At 41.0% G+C, this 13,752-nt stretch overlaps 1 protein-coding gene across 1 annotated transcript in view; it reads right to left on the bottom strand.

Annotated features, from left to right (window-relative positions):
* Window positions 1–51: 51 nt before the first annotated feature.
* The window catches only part of dnah7 (dynein, axonemal, heavy chain 7), a gene marked incomplete at its 5' end in the record, with an annotated part of 66,691 nt that continues 52,990 nt past the window's right edge, over window positions 52–13,752 (bottom strand). Inside the window, 12 exons of the mRNA XM_084545519.1 lie at window positions 52–520; window positions 2,926–3,029; window positions 3,812–3,989; window positions 6,563–6,715; window positions 7,965–8,195; window positions 10,090–10,227; window positions 10,884–11,069; window positions 11,771–11,932; window positions 12,102–12,302; window positions 12,427–12,588; window positions 12,813–12,989; window positions 13,074–13,166. Of these exons, the coding sequence (XP_084401645.1) occupies window positions 314–520; window positions 2,926–3,029; window positions 3,812–3,989; window positions 6,563–6,715; window positions 7,965–8,195; window positions 10,090–10,227; window positions 10,884–11,069; window positions 11,771–11,932; window positions 12,102–12,302; window positions 12,427–12,588; window positions 12,813–12,989; window positions 13,074–13,166 (1,992 nt within the window). The 3' untranslated portion in view covers window positions 52–313. The remainder of the gene's footprint in view (window positions 521–2,925; window positions 3,030–3,811; window positions 3,990–6,562; window positions 6,716–7,964; window positions 8,196–10,089; window positions 10,228–10,883; window positions 11,070–11,770; window positions 11,933–12,101; window positions 12,303–12,426; window positions 12,589–12,812; window positions 12,990–13,073; window positions 13,167–13,752) is intronic.

Here is a 13,752-nt window from a genome sequence, read left to right as displayed (position 1 = left end):
GAATGTAATTCTACAGCTGGTGACAATATAACACGTATGTCAGCATTACACATCACTCTTCCTCACTCTTGTCCTGATTCTGTCTGTTTACATATCAGCTTCTTCAATCCTCCAGATCTGAAACACAAATAGCACATTAAAAGATTCACTATCATAGGAGGTGCTGCTGTAAAGCTGTCACACTTGAATTCTTTATCTCTGTCCCATTGGCCATTTGTGAACTCATTTAGTTTTCTTTTTTTGCTGCACAGAGAGGCCACAGAGCCTGTGTGTTTCTTTTCATTCTCTTTTAATTAGGCGCAAATCAAACAGACTATGAGCTGAGCTGGCAGATCAGTGCGACCCCTCGTCTGATCCAGTGCTCAGCAGGAACATCGGAATTGAGCGTCATGGCGATGACGTAGTTAGTGGAGTGTCCGGTGGTGGACAGGGTGCCGCGTCGCTCGCTTGTCTTGTAGACGGGCACCACATAGCACATCCTCTGGGGAATGTCCTGTCGCTTTATGGGCTTCAGCCACATCTGACGGAGAGAAGCAGAGAGTGAGAGGCGTTATGGAGGGGTAAAAGTACGCCAGTCTGGCAAACAGCTACTGTCATTTAGGGTTATTTTCTTTGGGAATAATTAAACAGGCTAGTGGAGTTTGGTGTGCCTCTGCTGACAAGCAACAAAAGTGACCTGTCCTAATTGGAGGACTAATGAATGGTGATGGGAGTGAGTGTCTTCAAAGACAAAAAGACAGACTCAAAGGTCAGGATGGGGCGATAAACATTTAAAGCAGTGGAAACTGACCTGCATCTCAATTTGTTGTCCAACCATTAACTTACAAACTGCAACTTTGGGGACATAAACTTAGAACAATAACAATAGTGTTAATGAGTAGGAGCCCCCTTTGGGCCATTAAGAAGTCTTGGTTGTGCAAAAAGGGATAAACTGGGCCACTCGAAAAACATCTTTGAAACAAAAAAAAAACAAAAACAGTTTGTAGAGTTGCAGCCTGAGAAGTGCATCTGGTTCCACGATGGGTGCCTCAGTGAAGATTTGCATTTCAAAGCCAGCCTCTGTTGTGTTTTCCCCCCACAAATAATAAACACATTTTTAATTAAGTTCCGCTCTTGTCAAAAACTGATTCTGTTAATAACTTGCCCCGAAATGTCTGAATATTAAAAAAGTCAGTGTCGTGCATTATTCATAGTCGCTGAATGCATTGTGAGAAGCAGAGAACAGAGGAGGGAGAAGAATGGAGGGAAAACTTGATCAGCCGTCGCTTTCAGCCACTGGCACTCATTTCCATCACTCTTGTCAGTCTACTTTCATATACCATATCAAGCTCTGTTAATTAATAAAAGGATGGGAAGCAAAGAGGCAGACGTCCGCAGGCAGAATGTAAAATAGTGCTGAAGCTGCTGCTGTGTTGAGTCCAGAGAACAAGGCGCTGTGAACATCCTCCTGGGTGCAGCCGCAGCTACAGCACGGTGGCTCATGTTCACTTTCTCCTACAAGACTGGCTCTGTTGGTCTCTGATGTTAAAAAAACAGAAAATGATGGAATCTGGCCTATTTTCATAATCTGCTGTGAGGAAAGATAATAACTTCCTTCTTTTCTGACGCCCAGAGGAATTCACTGGAGCAGAATCAATAAACCTCCACCCCTCTAACTTTATGTAATATGTTATGCAACAGGGATTTCTGGACAGGTTGCCTGCAGTGTTTTAACTATACACTACAAATTCATCTTACAGTAAGGCTCACTAGTTGCCCACACTGAAGTGTCAAATACAGTAATATTAAATGTAAACCCACACTTTTCTCTCAGCATGTTTGTACCTCTAGTTGAAAAAGTAAGTGTTCATACTGTACCAATCAGAGCACAGGGACAGTAGGCGTGTTGTTCAAACAGAGCACATTTTCAGATGGTTTCTCCTGAAGGACATTCATAGTGGAGCACTTTGTTTTTCACGTGGGCCACTACAGAAACAGTTGAAAGCCTGAGAGTGAATTTCAAACTGCTGTTTTTTTTCTGTTGGGGTGTTCGGTTCAGAAAAAACAGCCACCCACTAATCTGATGTCAGAGAGGTGTGTGTGGTGGGGAATGGAAAGCTACCTGACAAGCACTTCTGAAGGAGACTAGTTTACTCTTTTGTCTGTGTTTGTTTAGTCAAGGTGTTTCTGGGGTAGACTGGCTCCAGACCTCAAATGAGTCTTGTATTGTCCTTGCTGATGATTGGAGAAACAAATGACCAATTGGAGGTTTGTTGCTACATAGCAACGGAAAATGGCCTCAAATGGCAACGAGAGAGGAATGAGGTCGACACCGCTGAACAGGTTAATGTAAGTTGACTCAAAATATGTAACAAGTCAGAATGCTTTAAGCAGCTGCTAACACAGCTTCCAGGGTTTGACCTGCGCTGTGCTTGCCTCAAATGATGCTTAAGTCAGTGGCTTCTGAGTGCAAAAGTAATCTTTCTTCTAAACTTCAGTACTTGACTGGAGCCCCATTGTTACTGAGCATCCTCAGTGGTGACTGGGAGCAACGGTGTCAGCTCAGACTGACAGCGTGTGCTTCCTGGTCAAACACTTTAAATGACGGAAATACTCCAAGTAGTGTAGATGTCACAAAAACATCTGTTGAACTTTTTAAGTGGAAATTGTAAAGGCCACATTTTCCCTGAACCAACCACAGGCGATGATGACTTCAACTAAGTTGTGATCTTAGGTCAGGAAAAAGTGAACAAATGACATCAAAAGTGGCTATGAATGTCTGAAAGCCATTTGTGATTTCTACCTCTACAAACAATGAGACATGGACCAACATGAACGTGATGTCAGACTGAATGAGAGGGCAATGAAAGGCTGTATATTTGTGAGGATGCTCAAATATACTCAAACATTTTGAATCAACGTGCAGTGTGTGCTCAGTGTCCTCACCACAGGCATGGGATCGTGCAACACTTTGGGGTAGGACTCTGCAAGAAGTTTGGCCTTCCTGTCCCAGCGGGCACCATCAAGGAACAGACCTCTGATGTACACACCTGACACAAACACACAGATATCACAGAGCTGATTATCATCACACAAACATCACAAACTTGACAGATGGAGGAACCCTGTGAACGCAACACATGCAGGTGCTGGCTCATGAACAAACGTAAACTGTTATGGATGAAGCTGAACTGACCTCTGTGCTGTGCTATTCATTCTTTTCATAAGAGTGTGTGAGCTCTTCCCCTGATAGGCTGGAAGAAAGGGGTGCGTGTTTAGAGATAACTGGCTGTTGGCATCTTGTCAGTATCACACACCCAAATGCACAAACACACAGTGTGGTTTGTAGCTCGGCAGTGCAGGCTGTGTTAGTGTGATGGGGCCCAGCTGGGGACTGATTGAGGGCGAGGCTTCATGTGAGACTTTGACTGAGAATCTCAAAGTAGAGCTGGAGGCGCAGCGAGGGGCTGATGCAGGCCTGTATGTAGATGAGCGGCGGGGAGGCTTTTCTTTAACTTACTTTTTTTTACTTTATACTCTGTCTCTCTCACATTCAGTTTGCCTCATGTCACTTTTCATCTGCCTGTTTCTTCTCTGGCATCAACTGCCTATTTCACTTCCTGCTTTGAAACATTTGCATTCCCCCTTTTCATCTTTTGGGTTCTCTCCCATCTACAAGTGTTCTCCATCTGTCTGTTCTTTACCTTCATTCCATAAAGAGAACCTTTCAAACCCTGACCTCATATATATATATATATATATATATATATATATATATACTGCTTCAGCTACTATTAACTACCCTCTCCCTCCCAGCGGTGTCCTGTCCTACCATCTTCTGGGGGCCGTTTGTATTGTCTGTCATCCAGGACCTCGTAGTCAAAGCCCAGCAGGTCAATGGGAATGGTGTGTTTTCTGGCGTAGTTCTGCTGGCTGCCTGTGAGAAAAGCCTGGGTGAAGAAGAATCCAGAGACCCAGAATACAGCAGGCGTACCCTTATCATACCAGTCCTGAACACAATCAGACACACAACAGGACAGAGAAGAGAAAGACTTTAGAAACAAGAAAATGTTTAACTGCACTACAAAAAACTGCACTTTTTCATTTATATACTGCAGGATAATAACACCAACGATGCCAAATTAGATGCCATAATGTTCAACATAATGTTCAGGCTGAGTAAGTGGCTAGAGATAGCAGGGTGTCTTTAACCTGTTTAAATCAATGCAAAGGTTATCACAGGCTCAGGCTCATATATAAGAAAATGTTGAGGCAGAGAGCAATGCAGCATTGATCATTAAATTCTAAACTGAGATATTTCAGTGTGGATCATGGATCAACCGACAGACCACACTGCCACCAAACCAATGTGTTTCTGAACCTTCCAGTTCAGAAAATGATTGTTTTGGCAGGACAGGTCAGCCTATTTGTGACAGCTATGTAGCCCTGGGCTAAACAAACAGAGTTGTTTATCCCCAGGCTTGAATACTGGGTACCACCCAAGCAGCAACCTTGGGGCTGGAAAACGAAGTCAAAAACTACAGTTCCTCCATGTTAAACTACAGAAATATACATGTTTACAGGCTGGTACAACAACAACAAAAAAGCAGATTTTACCATTCAAGAAAACACGGGCTGAATTTTTATGTTGCTCTTCCAGTTTCATTATATCAAGGCATCATGAAGCTTAAAGTGACAGGTGGTTGCCCTCACAGGTCACTAGCTGTCTGCCTTAGCATCACCCATCTGCCTCAGCTGCACTCACGCTCCACCTCTTTGCTCAGTTTTGAATTAACTAAGAGTTCCTCCATCTGTAAAAACAGTCAGTGGTACCACTTTTCTTTTTAGTTGCTTTAGCACGGTATCCAGGTCTTAGAGTGGCCAGCTCAATCCCCGAACATGAGCCCCATTAAAAATCTGTGGTTATTATCAAAAGGTCTGTTTCAAAGCATAAACCAAAGAATTTAGAAAAATTCAATGCAGTAATTAAAGAAGAATGGGACAAGATTACTCCTCAACAGTGTGAAAGGCTTGTGGGGAACATGCCAGCCAGGATTAGAGCTCTGCTGCGTGCTAATGGCAGGACTACTGAATATAAATTTGATGATGATGGTTTATTTGTTTTTTGTTCTGTTTTGAACACATTCTCTGTTATTCGTTGACTATGATACCGACAATGTTGAGAACTGACATATTGAAACTGTCAAGAATTTTAGTTTTTGTAAAATTTTAAGGGTGTCTGAAACTTTACGCTGAAATTTCACTAACAAAGCCTCACGGTAAGATATGTTGAAGAAGATTTGAGAAGAAATTCTGTTTGTTATTGTTGTATTATGTCAAAAATATTTTGGTAGAAAGAAGTGTGCTGTCTTAGATAAGAAACCCGTGACTCTCCAGTTCACCCTGTGGGGAGTCATGGGTAGACATCACAGTTGGATAACACACACACACTGCATTCTTTTCCCTCTACTGAATACTGACGGACAAGAGGAAAATGAGTGCACTGTTAGATGAAGCAGGTCATTTTGCAAACTCACATGGTAGGTCATGCAGCTGCACGTATTTCAGCAGTTCCAGCTTACAATATAAAGCATGTAAAAGACCCAGCAGTTTCATGTTCAACTCTGAAATGCCAACAGGGTTGAACCTGTAGTGCTTTTACACAGCCTGTTCCAGGTGCCTTGATGTTCTGTGTGAAAGGTACTGAGATGGAAAGGGGGACCTTATTGTTGTACTGAGGTGTAGACTCACAAGTCATATGATTTTAACTTTAAACTCAACTTGCAGCTCATCTTTTACACCAGTAATTCCTAACTTGAACTTGACTTGAAACTACTTCATACCTTCCAAATCCAAGACTTAAGATGAAAAATTAGGTTATTTAAAACATGTGCCAAGTCACTGTTTTTTCATATCACAGGCTGCCTTTTGTTGTACAGAGCTTTTTAAACAGAGCTTTGTTCCCCAACTTATACTCTAATGAGCACTCATAAAAATCCATAAGGGTAAATTTCCTATTCATGTCCAAGCAGGAGTTTAATGAAACTTAGCATAATTTCCATTATGGATTAATCTCCTGGTTATGTTCTCCTTTAACTACTTGATGGTTTGCATGGAACTACTGACATGTAAAGACATGACATTTATGTGTGACTTGCAAAATGACAATGGCAAAGGATCAACCAAGAAACACAATGCAGCAATGATGATTTTGTTGTTTAGTTTTTTCTTATAAGTTGTCCAAAACTGATGAAATGTTGTTGATTACACAACTGATTTGCAACATTTCTTTGCTGTGTTTTTTCCTTGCTCTTACAGTGACCATGGCAATATGTGCCGTGTTCATTAATATTTAGCTAAAATAGATATTAAGAGGTCGTGGTCTATACTTAATAGAACAAAACATACTTTTTTTGTTTCTGTCTTTGCTCTATTTGATTGTTTTACCTCTTTTTTCCTCTCTTTTTTTATTTGTACCCACATGGTCTCCTTTGTTGGGCTGTTATTTAGTTTCACGCAGTTTATTAAGCATTTATGAATACACAACTTACTTCCTGGCATTTGATTGTGAGTGTTAAGGCACCTGTAGGAACTGAAGTCGTTCTAGGAAGTCACTGACGTAGCTTCCCAGCGGTTTGAGGCTAGGGTACGATTTCTTCATCCACATGCCTGGGATGCGACCCTTCAGGATGCTGCTGACCACCTCCTCCAGCTCAGCAGACATCACTACCAGACCCTGCATATGGACACACACACACACACACACACACAAACCCGTGATTAATGTATTCCCAACTTGAAATTGTGGAGCTGTTCAAGCCTTGTACTGACACTGAATCGAATATGAGAGAAACTGAAGTTGTAAAAAACACTGAAAAAACACTCTCTTTGGAGATACTAGGTGACAGACAAGCACATAATAGGAACTCTTATGGTTCTACAGGGGACTTTTGATACCAGTTGAAATCATGATATGTTCATTCCTCTTCCTGACTCTTTTATTCACTCGCCAGTTCATGGCAGAGGATGGTGGATCTCAGGAGGAGAGGAAATGTGTTTATTAAATGGCATAATGAGAGTAGAAAGAAAAGCATGTGAGTGTCCATGCATGTCTTTTTAATGTTTTAAATGTGACATAATTGAGAGTTTAGTGTTACACACATTCATAAACAAATAATCAAATGACTTTCTCTTTGGTCTTTTGATGGGAAAACACTTCAGTGAACTACATAAATGAAGCATAATTAGTTTCCTGCAGTCTAACTATAATTATATTTCAAAACACAGACAACTTCAGAATCTCAAAAGTTTTGGAAGTGACACATTTTTCTGCCTAAGGATATTATGGGCCAAGTAAAGTGTGTTTGTTGCAATTTGAGAAAACAAAACAAACTAAAATAAAGAGAAAGATTAAAATTATATTAATGTTTTAAGATATTTTTGGGAGTGTTTAATTGTGACGGAGTAATGGTGGGCATGGGGGTTACCTTCTAAATGTTCCTAAACTTTTGTAATCACTTTTTCCTTGGTTTAACTAATAGAGTACATTTCTTAGGTTCGGGCATTTGGAGCGCTGAATGTTTATAGTATCTGATTTTTGAGAATGTATTACCAACACTTCCTGTAATCATTCAGCAGACGTGTGCGTCTACAGATGAAATATTGCTTTCATTGTACAGAAATGTAAAATCAATGATGATTCATTATTTGGCCTTACTGTTTATCTAAAACAAGCAAATTGTGTGTAATTAGAGTGCATTTGGCCATGTACCATGCCCTATTAAGTGTCCAATAAATAAGGATCACAGATAACTGGACCAGGGTTGACTTTAAAGACTTAATACCCTGCCTTTACTGTTAACGTGAGGTGTTACACATATCTCTTGTGGACCAAAAAGGCTGTAGCAATGGCATCAAATTTTACTCAGTGGAAATGTGATGCTGTAAATGCATTGCCTTCCTTTCTCCATACCCCTTTTATGTACCTTTATGGCTTTCTGAATGTTGATGCAGGAGTCTCGGATGGTGCAGAGCAGGTTGTTGAAGCGGCCCATCTCCTGCACTAGCACTGTGTTCATGCTCTGACTGTAGCTGGTAGGAAAGCGTCTCATTGCAGCCTCCAAGTCAAAGTCTCTAGGCAGTTTGCTCAGGATGTCAGCTGCCACATCAAAGACCATGTCATCTGAGGATTTGGCATCTCCGCCTGAAGAGCGGGACTGATCAGAGACACAGAGCGACAGAGGACTGATGAGAAGGGGAGGCAGGACGTGTGGTTGGGATTGGATTGACAGTTCTTGGTTTTTGGGGAAAACCATAATTTGCTGCCTTTGACTTGTCAAATTATGTATTCCTTTTAAAGGAGTCTTTTGCATTGGTGCTATTTTGATCCTGAAAAGACCCAGATGTTAAGATGGTCTGACTTCAAACTTGACTTTGGTTATATTTCATCACATTCATGCTGTGGTGTTTTAGACTTATGCACACAATGACACAACATATTAAAGTCTTATAAGTTAACTCTTAATTTTATCATCCGTTTGTTAATTTCCAGACATTTCTCAGACTTGCCTGTATCTACTTCTAACACCATATTTAGAGAATTGTGGCAGTTATAATCTCAGGATCTTGTCACACAGCATGAGATGAAAGGCTCTGCAGCATTGCCTCCCAATTTCTCCCACACAGTAGTTTGACACACTTTTATCAAGTATCCTAATGATCATTCATGCTGATAATTATTCACTCCAATCTGTGATCTTTCTGCTTTCCTCTCGGTCCAACTTGCACCATTTACCTATATGATGCTTAGTCACTAGCCAGCAGTAATGGATAATCATTGGCTAATGGCACTGGGGTTACAGTAGGCGAATGATAAATAGCTGCTTCATTCCATTTGAAGTGTCTTCCTGTTTATCGGTCATTGAGACTGATGAGAGCGTATTAGATGCTAATGAAGTCCACACATGACTGAAGCTATTATTAATCTTGTTGAATGGAATTTATATGAATAAATGCCAGACTCCAAGGAGCTCTAATTTTAACTTGAAATCCCAAAGATGATGAGTGGGGAAATGTTCAGTTTGTTTGTGGCCCAGGTTTGATGCTAAGAAAGAGAGAGAAAAAGAGAGAGTCACTCTTGTCTGGTGTTATGTGTAGATCCTTTCAATTTCCACAGGAATTAAAACAATTTAAACTTTTAGCATAGCGAAACATTATTTTCAAGGTGACAGGCACCGCTCTGTTTCTTAAAATAAATAAATGGATACACAAATAAATAAATATCCTTTTCCACTCTGCAGAAGAAGACGTTCTTTCATCTTCAAGCAGGTCTTGATGTGAAATCCCTTAGAAATTATTTGCAGCAAACATTGACTGGAGCGAGGAAGTGGGTAAGATATAATCCTCAACAAGCTAAACCAGCCTAACGCTACAGAGCTGAGATATAACGATGCTGGATCACACAGCTCCACCAAAGCCACTGTGACTCACACTGTGTTGCTGCCATGTGAAAGAAAGACAACCTGTTTGAGAAGTCTCTACAAACAAATGGCATTTTTATTTATAGTTTTTCGCTTTAATTAATGTTGCATGGTGTATTTTTATTGAGCATGATAAAATATTTTGGGCTGGAAAGGATACAAGACATTTCTGATGCTGTGTATGTTTATGTGAGAAATTGTTTCACTGTCTAGCTTGATGTGTTTTCATGCATCTACTCTATTTATTTTGGGTGTATTTGCATGCCATGCACTTGCTGGGTCAGAGTACGAGGTACATTGTCTACAATTTGAATATCTACCAACTGAGGGGGCGTGCTCCAACTGAGCATCTGGGATGTTGGCCAAGAGGGGGTGCATTGGTTTGGGAAGTGACCCAGGGCGGCTGGCAAACTGAAAATCAGTCAACACTTTTTTTTTTTATCTGTACCAATGCCAGGCCACAAAACTGTCTTGTGGCTAATGTTTTTGCCAACTTTTATGGTCACTAAAAATCTTCTCATAAGGCTGATGGATTGACCAATTTTGTCGTTTGTGTGTACTTGTTTATGTGTTGCTAATCAGTTGCTAATCAGTATAATACCAGTTTTATTGTACATCATGCTAGATTTACCTGTGTCAGCAAGATGCTGTCAAACAGTAGCTGTGTCTCAGCCTGATCCTTGGTGATATCTGCGTTGGCGTTCATGCCAAAAATCTCTGGTGATGGGTTGAGTGGCAGCGATTTGGTGTATTCTATGTAGCTGTTGTGCTGCAACAGAGACGCAGAAAACAGAGGGAAAGGAGAGAGGTGAACTAAGGGGACAATTTTTAACACAACATCAGGAAACATCTCGAGTAATAACACTCACTGAAAAACAAGTCGGCTCCTTAGATTGCTGACATTTATTTTAATGACTATGTAAATGTGACTTCATGAATAAAAGATGTGGTTGGAGGGGGGGCGCAATGCTGGAGAACAAAATGCCAAATAAAATGGTGCCCGCCATAGACTGCATTTGTGTTAACAAATATATCAACCCTCGCTGATGGTGGTTGCCTGCTGTGCCTTGTTACATGCATTTTATCTCCTAATGGCTTTTTAAAGGTAACTCAACAACAGTGTTAAAGAACTAAGAGTCCTTTAATTTGCTTAGTTTAAAAACTAGTGAGTTTAACTTTTGTTGAGTTTATAAGGCAATGATAGTGGCAACAACTGATGGGTCTGTGATCACTGAACTGTCTGCTCTCTGTTCTAACTGAAAGACACCTACATAGCCACATGAATAGGACGCTACATATAAATAATAGGAAATAATGACACAGATTGTATAACGTTTGGATTATTTTGTGCTTACAGCTAAATCTAAACGTCTTGATGCTAATATTTGTGTTTGGATGTTTGCAGTGATTTTCTGTATTTCCTACTTCTCCTTCAGCAGGTGCATAGTAGAGACCACTGGGGTCAAATTTATAGTCAGGGTCCTTGATGATCTTTGAGGTGTAAAAGATAGAGAGGATTGTGCGCAGAGTTCTTCTGTCCCAGTCATCTGTCACGCGTCCTCCATAGTTACACTCCCCGGTCATGTAACGAATGGCATCAAATGGCACTTCCTATAAGAAGCAAGAAATCATTTTACTAGTGGTCCTCTTAAAAGCACATTTTTAGTTATTGTGTGTACACACTCGCTTCTGATTCAGGAAACTGGACGGAAATTCAGTTTAAGACCTATGCATGCAATTGAGACTGCCATGAAATAACGTAGAATTGTGAGATTGTGGCCATTGTGGCATTTTCTAGAGGAGGGTTTCACTTATAAATTCTCTGAGCAACACTTAGTTACAAGCTGAAAATGTCACTGTGTTCAAAAAAGATATCCTCAGTAGTTTATTTCTGCTGCTTTTTCTCAGCTAGAGCAAAGGAACTGGGTATGGTGAAGGGTTGGAGTGCTATCTTTTTGAGGAAAAATGTCAAGAGGGTTTTTGAATATGGCTTATGGAAGTGAATACTTGAGCAAAGCAGAACCCACCTGTAAAAAACAGAATTTCTATTCCTGGTTGCTGAATACTGTATATACATATGAGCAGATCATAGATGGCAGGCTACATATGACAGTTACAGTTTTATTTTGTACCAGGAAGATAAATTCAGTTTATATAGATACTGTATATATGACAGAAGAAGGATGTGTTAGTATGCACTAGTCTGCAGCCCATACCATTTGGAACATTGTAATTGGCAAAACATTTGACAGTGTTTCAAACAATACCGTAATTCAATAAATAATAAAATCATTCACAAAAGGAAAAGTTACCTGGTACTGTTCCAGGAACATGTGTAGCTGCTGTACAGAGATTCGGAGGTCAGTCTCATTGAACTCATATGGAATGTTCCAGCCTAAAGGTCCAAACTTTCTTCTCTCCTGGGTCAGAGCGTGGAAGAAACACAGGCCATAGAGCAGCTTCTTGAACACAGCCTGAGAGATGGATAAGCACAGATGGAGGGAATGGGCTAAGATAAATTTGTTTCTTTGGTACTTTACCTGTTAAAAAACACACAATCTAAAATGCACCCACTCTTGCAAGCATGGTAGATATGCATAACAAGCCACCTAGACATACACACAGTCATGTACACATACTGACCGGCTTGCTACAGCTGCCAAAAAATTCTGGGTCAGAAATGGGGTCCATTAAGAAGGAGCGTGCAATGTTGGCGCGAAGGCCCTTAGGAGCCTCATTGGTCATCTTCACTCCATTCTGGAGCACCGCCACAGGGAAAGTAGGGGATGGGTAGCTGGTCAACCACAGTCTGAAGTCTGGGTGGGTGGTATCTGGGTTCAGCCCCTGCTCACAGTCACAATGGTCACAAATGAGTAAATACATCCATATGTTAGATGAAATGTATTAGTATTATTTCCTCTACAGAAGCTATGTGTAGATGTGTGTGTCTATACATGTGTGTTCTGACCTCACAAACTCTCTCCAGTGTTGACATCCATGAAGTAGCCAAGTGGCAGTTCTGTAGAACGACCCAAGTGCCTTCTTTAATGCCTGTCTGAATCATACGCATAGCAATCGGACCCTGGCCTTGGCCCAGAGAGAGGGAGGTCAGCTTGTTACCAGTAAAGCCCTGTGGGATAAGAACAGCAGTGCACACACACACACACACACACACACGGAGACACCCAGTTATGTACTGTAGCTGTTTTATACCTTGGTAGGTGCCAAGAAATTGTCTGTGCTTTTAAGACCTATGTGGGAACCTAGTAAATCAAGAGGATTCGTTTCTCTTTTTTTTGAGTTTGTACACACAGCAGGCTTCAAAGCTGCCAAATATTCCAGATGCCTTTGTACCTTTTCATCTCCAAACTTCAGCAAAGCAGCCATGGGGTCTGAGCCGGGGGAGAGGATGAAGATGAGGGGAGCACAGCAGTAACTATCAACAAAGGCCGTACTTAGGTTGAAGGGTGGTGCTTCAATAAAGGGACGGCCCAAATGGTCTGAAACATACTCTTGTACCATGGGAATAATCTGGAAGAGAAATTAATGAAACATGTTGATTACGCTTAATTTAAGTACAGACAATTTTAACAGACTTTCCTCACATGAGCTGACCTTATCTGGTCTGAGACAACGGATCACCAGCATTTTCTGAAACTTGCTCAGCCTCTCCTGCCACACACCAGGGAAAGGAGTCTGATGGGGGTTCTGCAAATATTCACAACATGTTTTGAATTCAGACCATGCATAAACAGAAATTTCTTCAAACTCTACACATTTCAGTGTGGTTTGGAATAAAGGCATGTAAAAAGGCATGCCCCTTTATCAAGGTTATCTTAAAGAAACATGGTGCTAAATACATTTTTTGGAGAAGCAAGATTAAGAAATGTAATTAAGCACAAACACAGACAATCTGTGATGTGAATGGGAATGAGGAGAGTAATGCCAGGAGAGAGCTACACATGAAAAAGGAAATGCAGAGGAAAAGGAACAAGGGGAAGGAGAGGTGGCAGAACAGAATAAAAATGCACTGGGTACTGGGTCACAGCAAAATGTTTGATTAATATGTGGGACAAGTGTACCAGAGGAAGTGAGCAAAGGTAGCGGGAACTTTAAGAATTATTTCCCCCAGGCTATTTGCCAAGAGACTTCTGGCTATGTGTGTTGGCAGGTGCTTTGAGACAGATACACCTATTTAGGGTCTCCTGGGGATTTTCTGTGTGAACAGAGGTGTGTTAGCGTGTGTGAGTCTGAGTGCAAGCGTGCTTGATTGAACAGCTGTTCTTGCATCAAG

Source organism: Chelon labrosus (genome assembly GCF_963514085.1).
Source record: "Chelon labrosus genome assembly, chromosome: 5".
Classification (NCBI taxonomy): Eukaryota; Metazoa; Chordata; class Actinopteri; order Mugiliformes; family Mugilidae; genus Chelon; species Chelon labrosus.
This window is presented reverse-complemented; position numbering and strand designations above follow the sequence as displayed.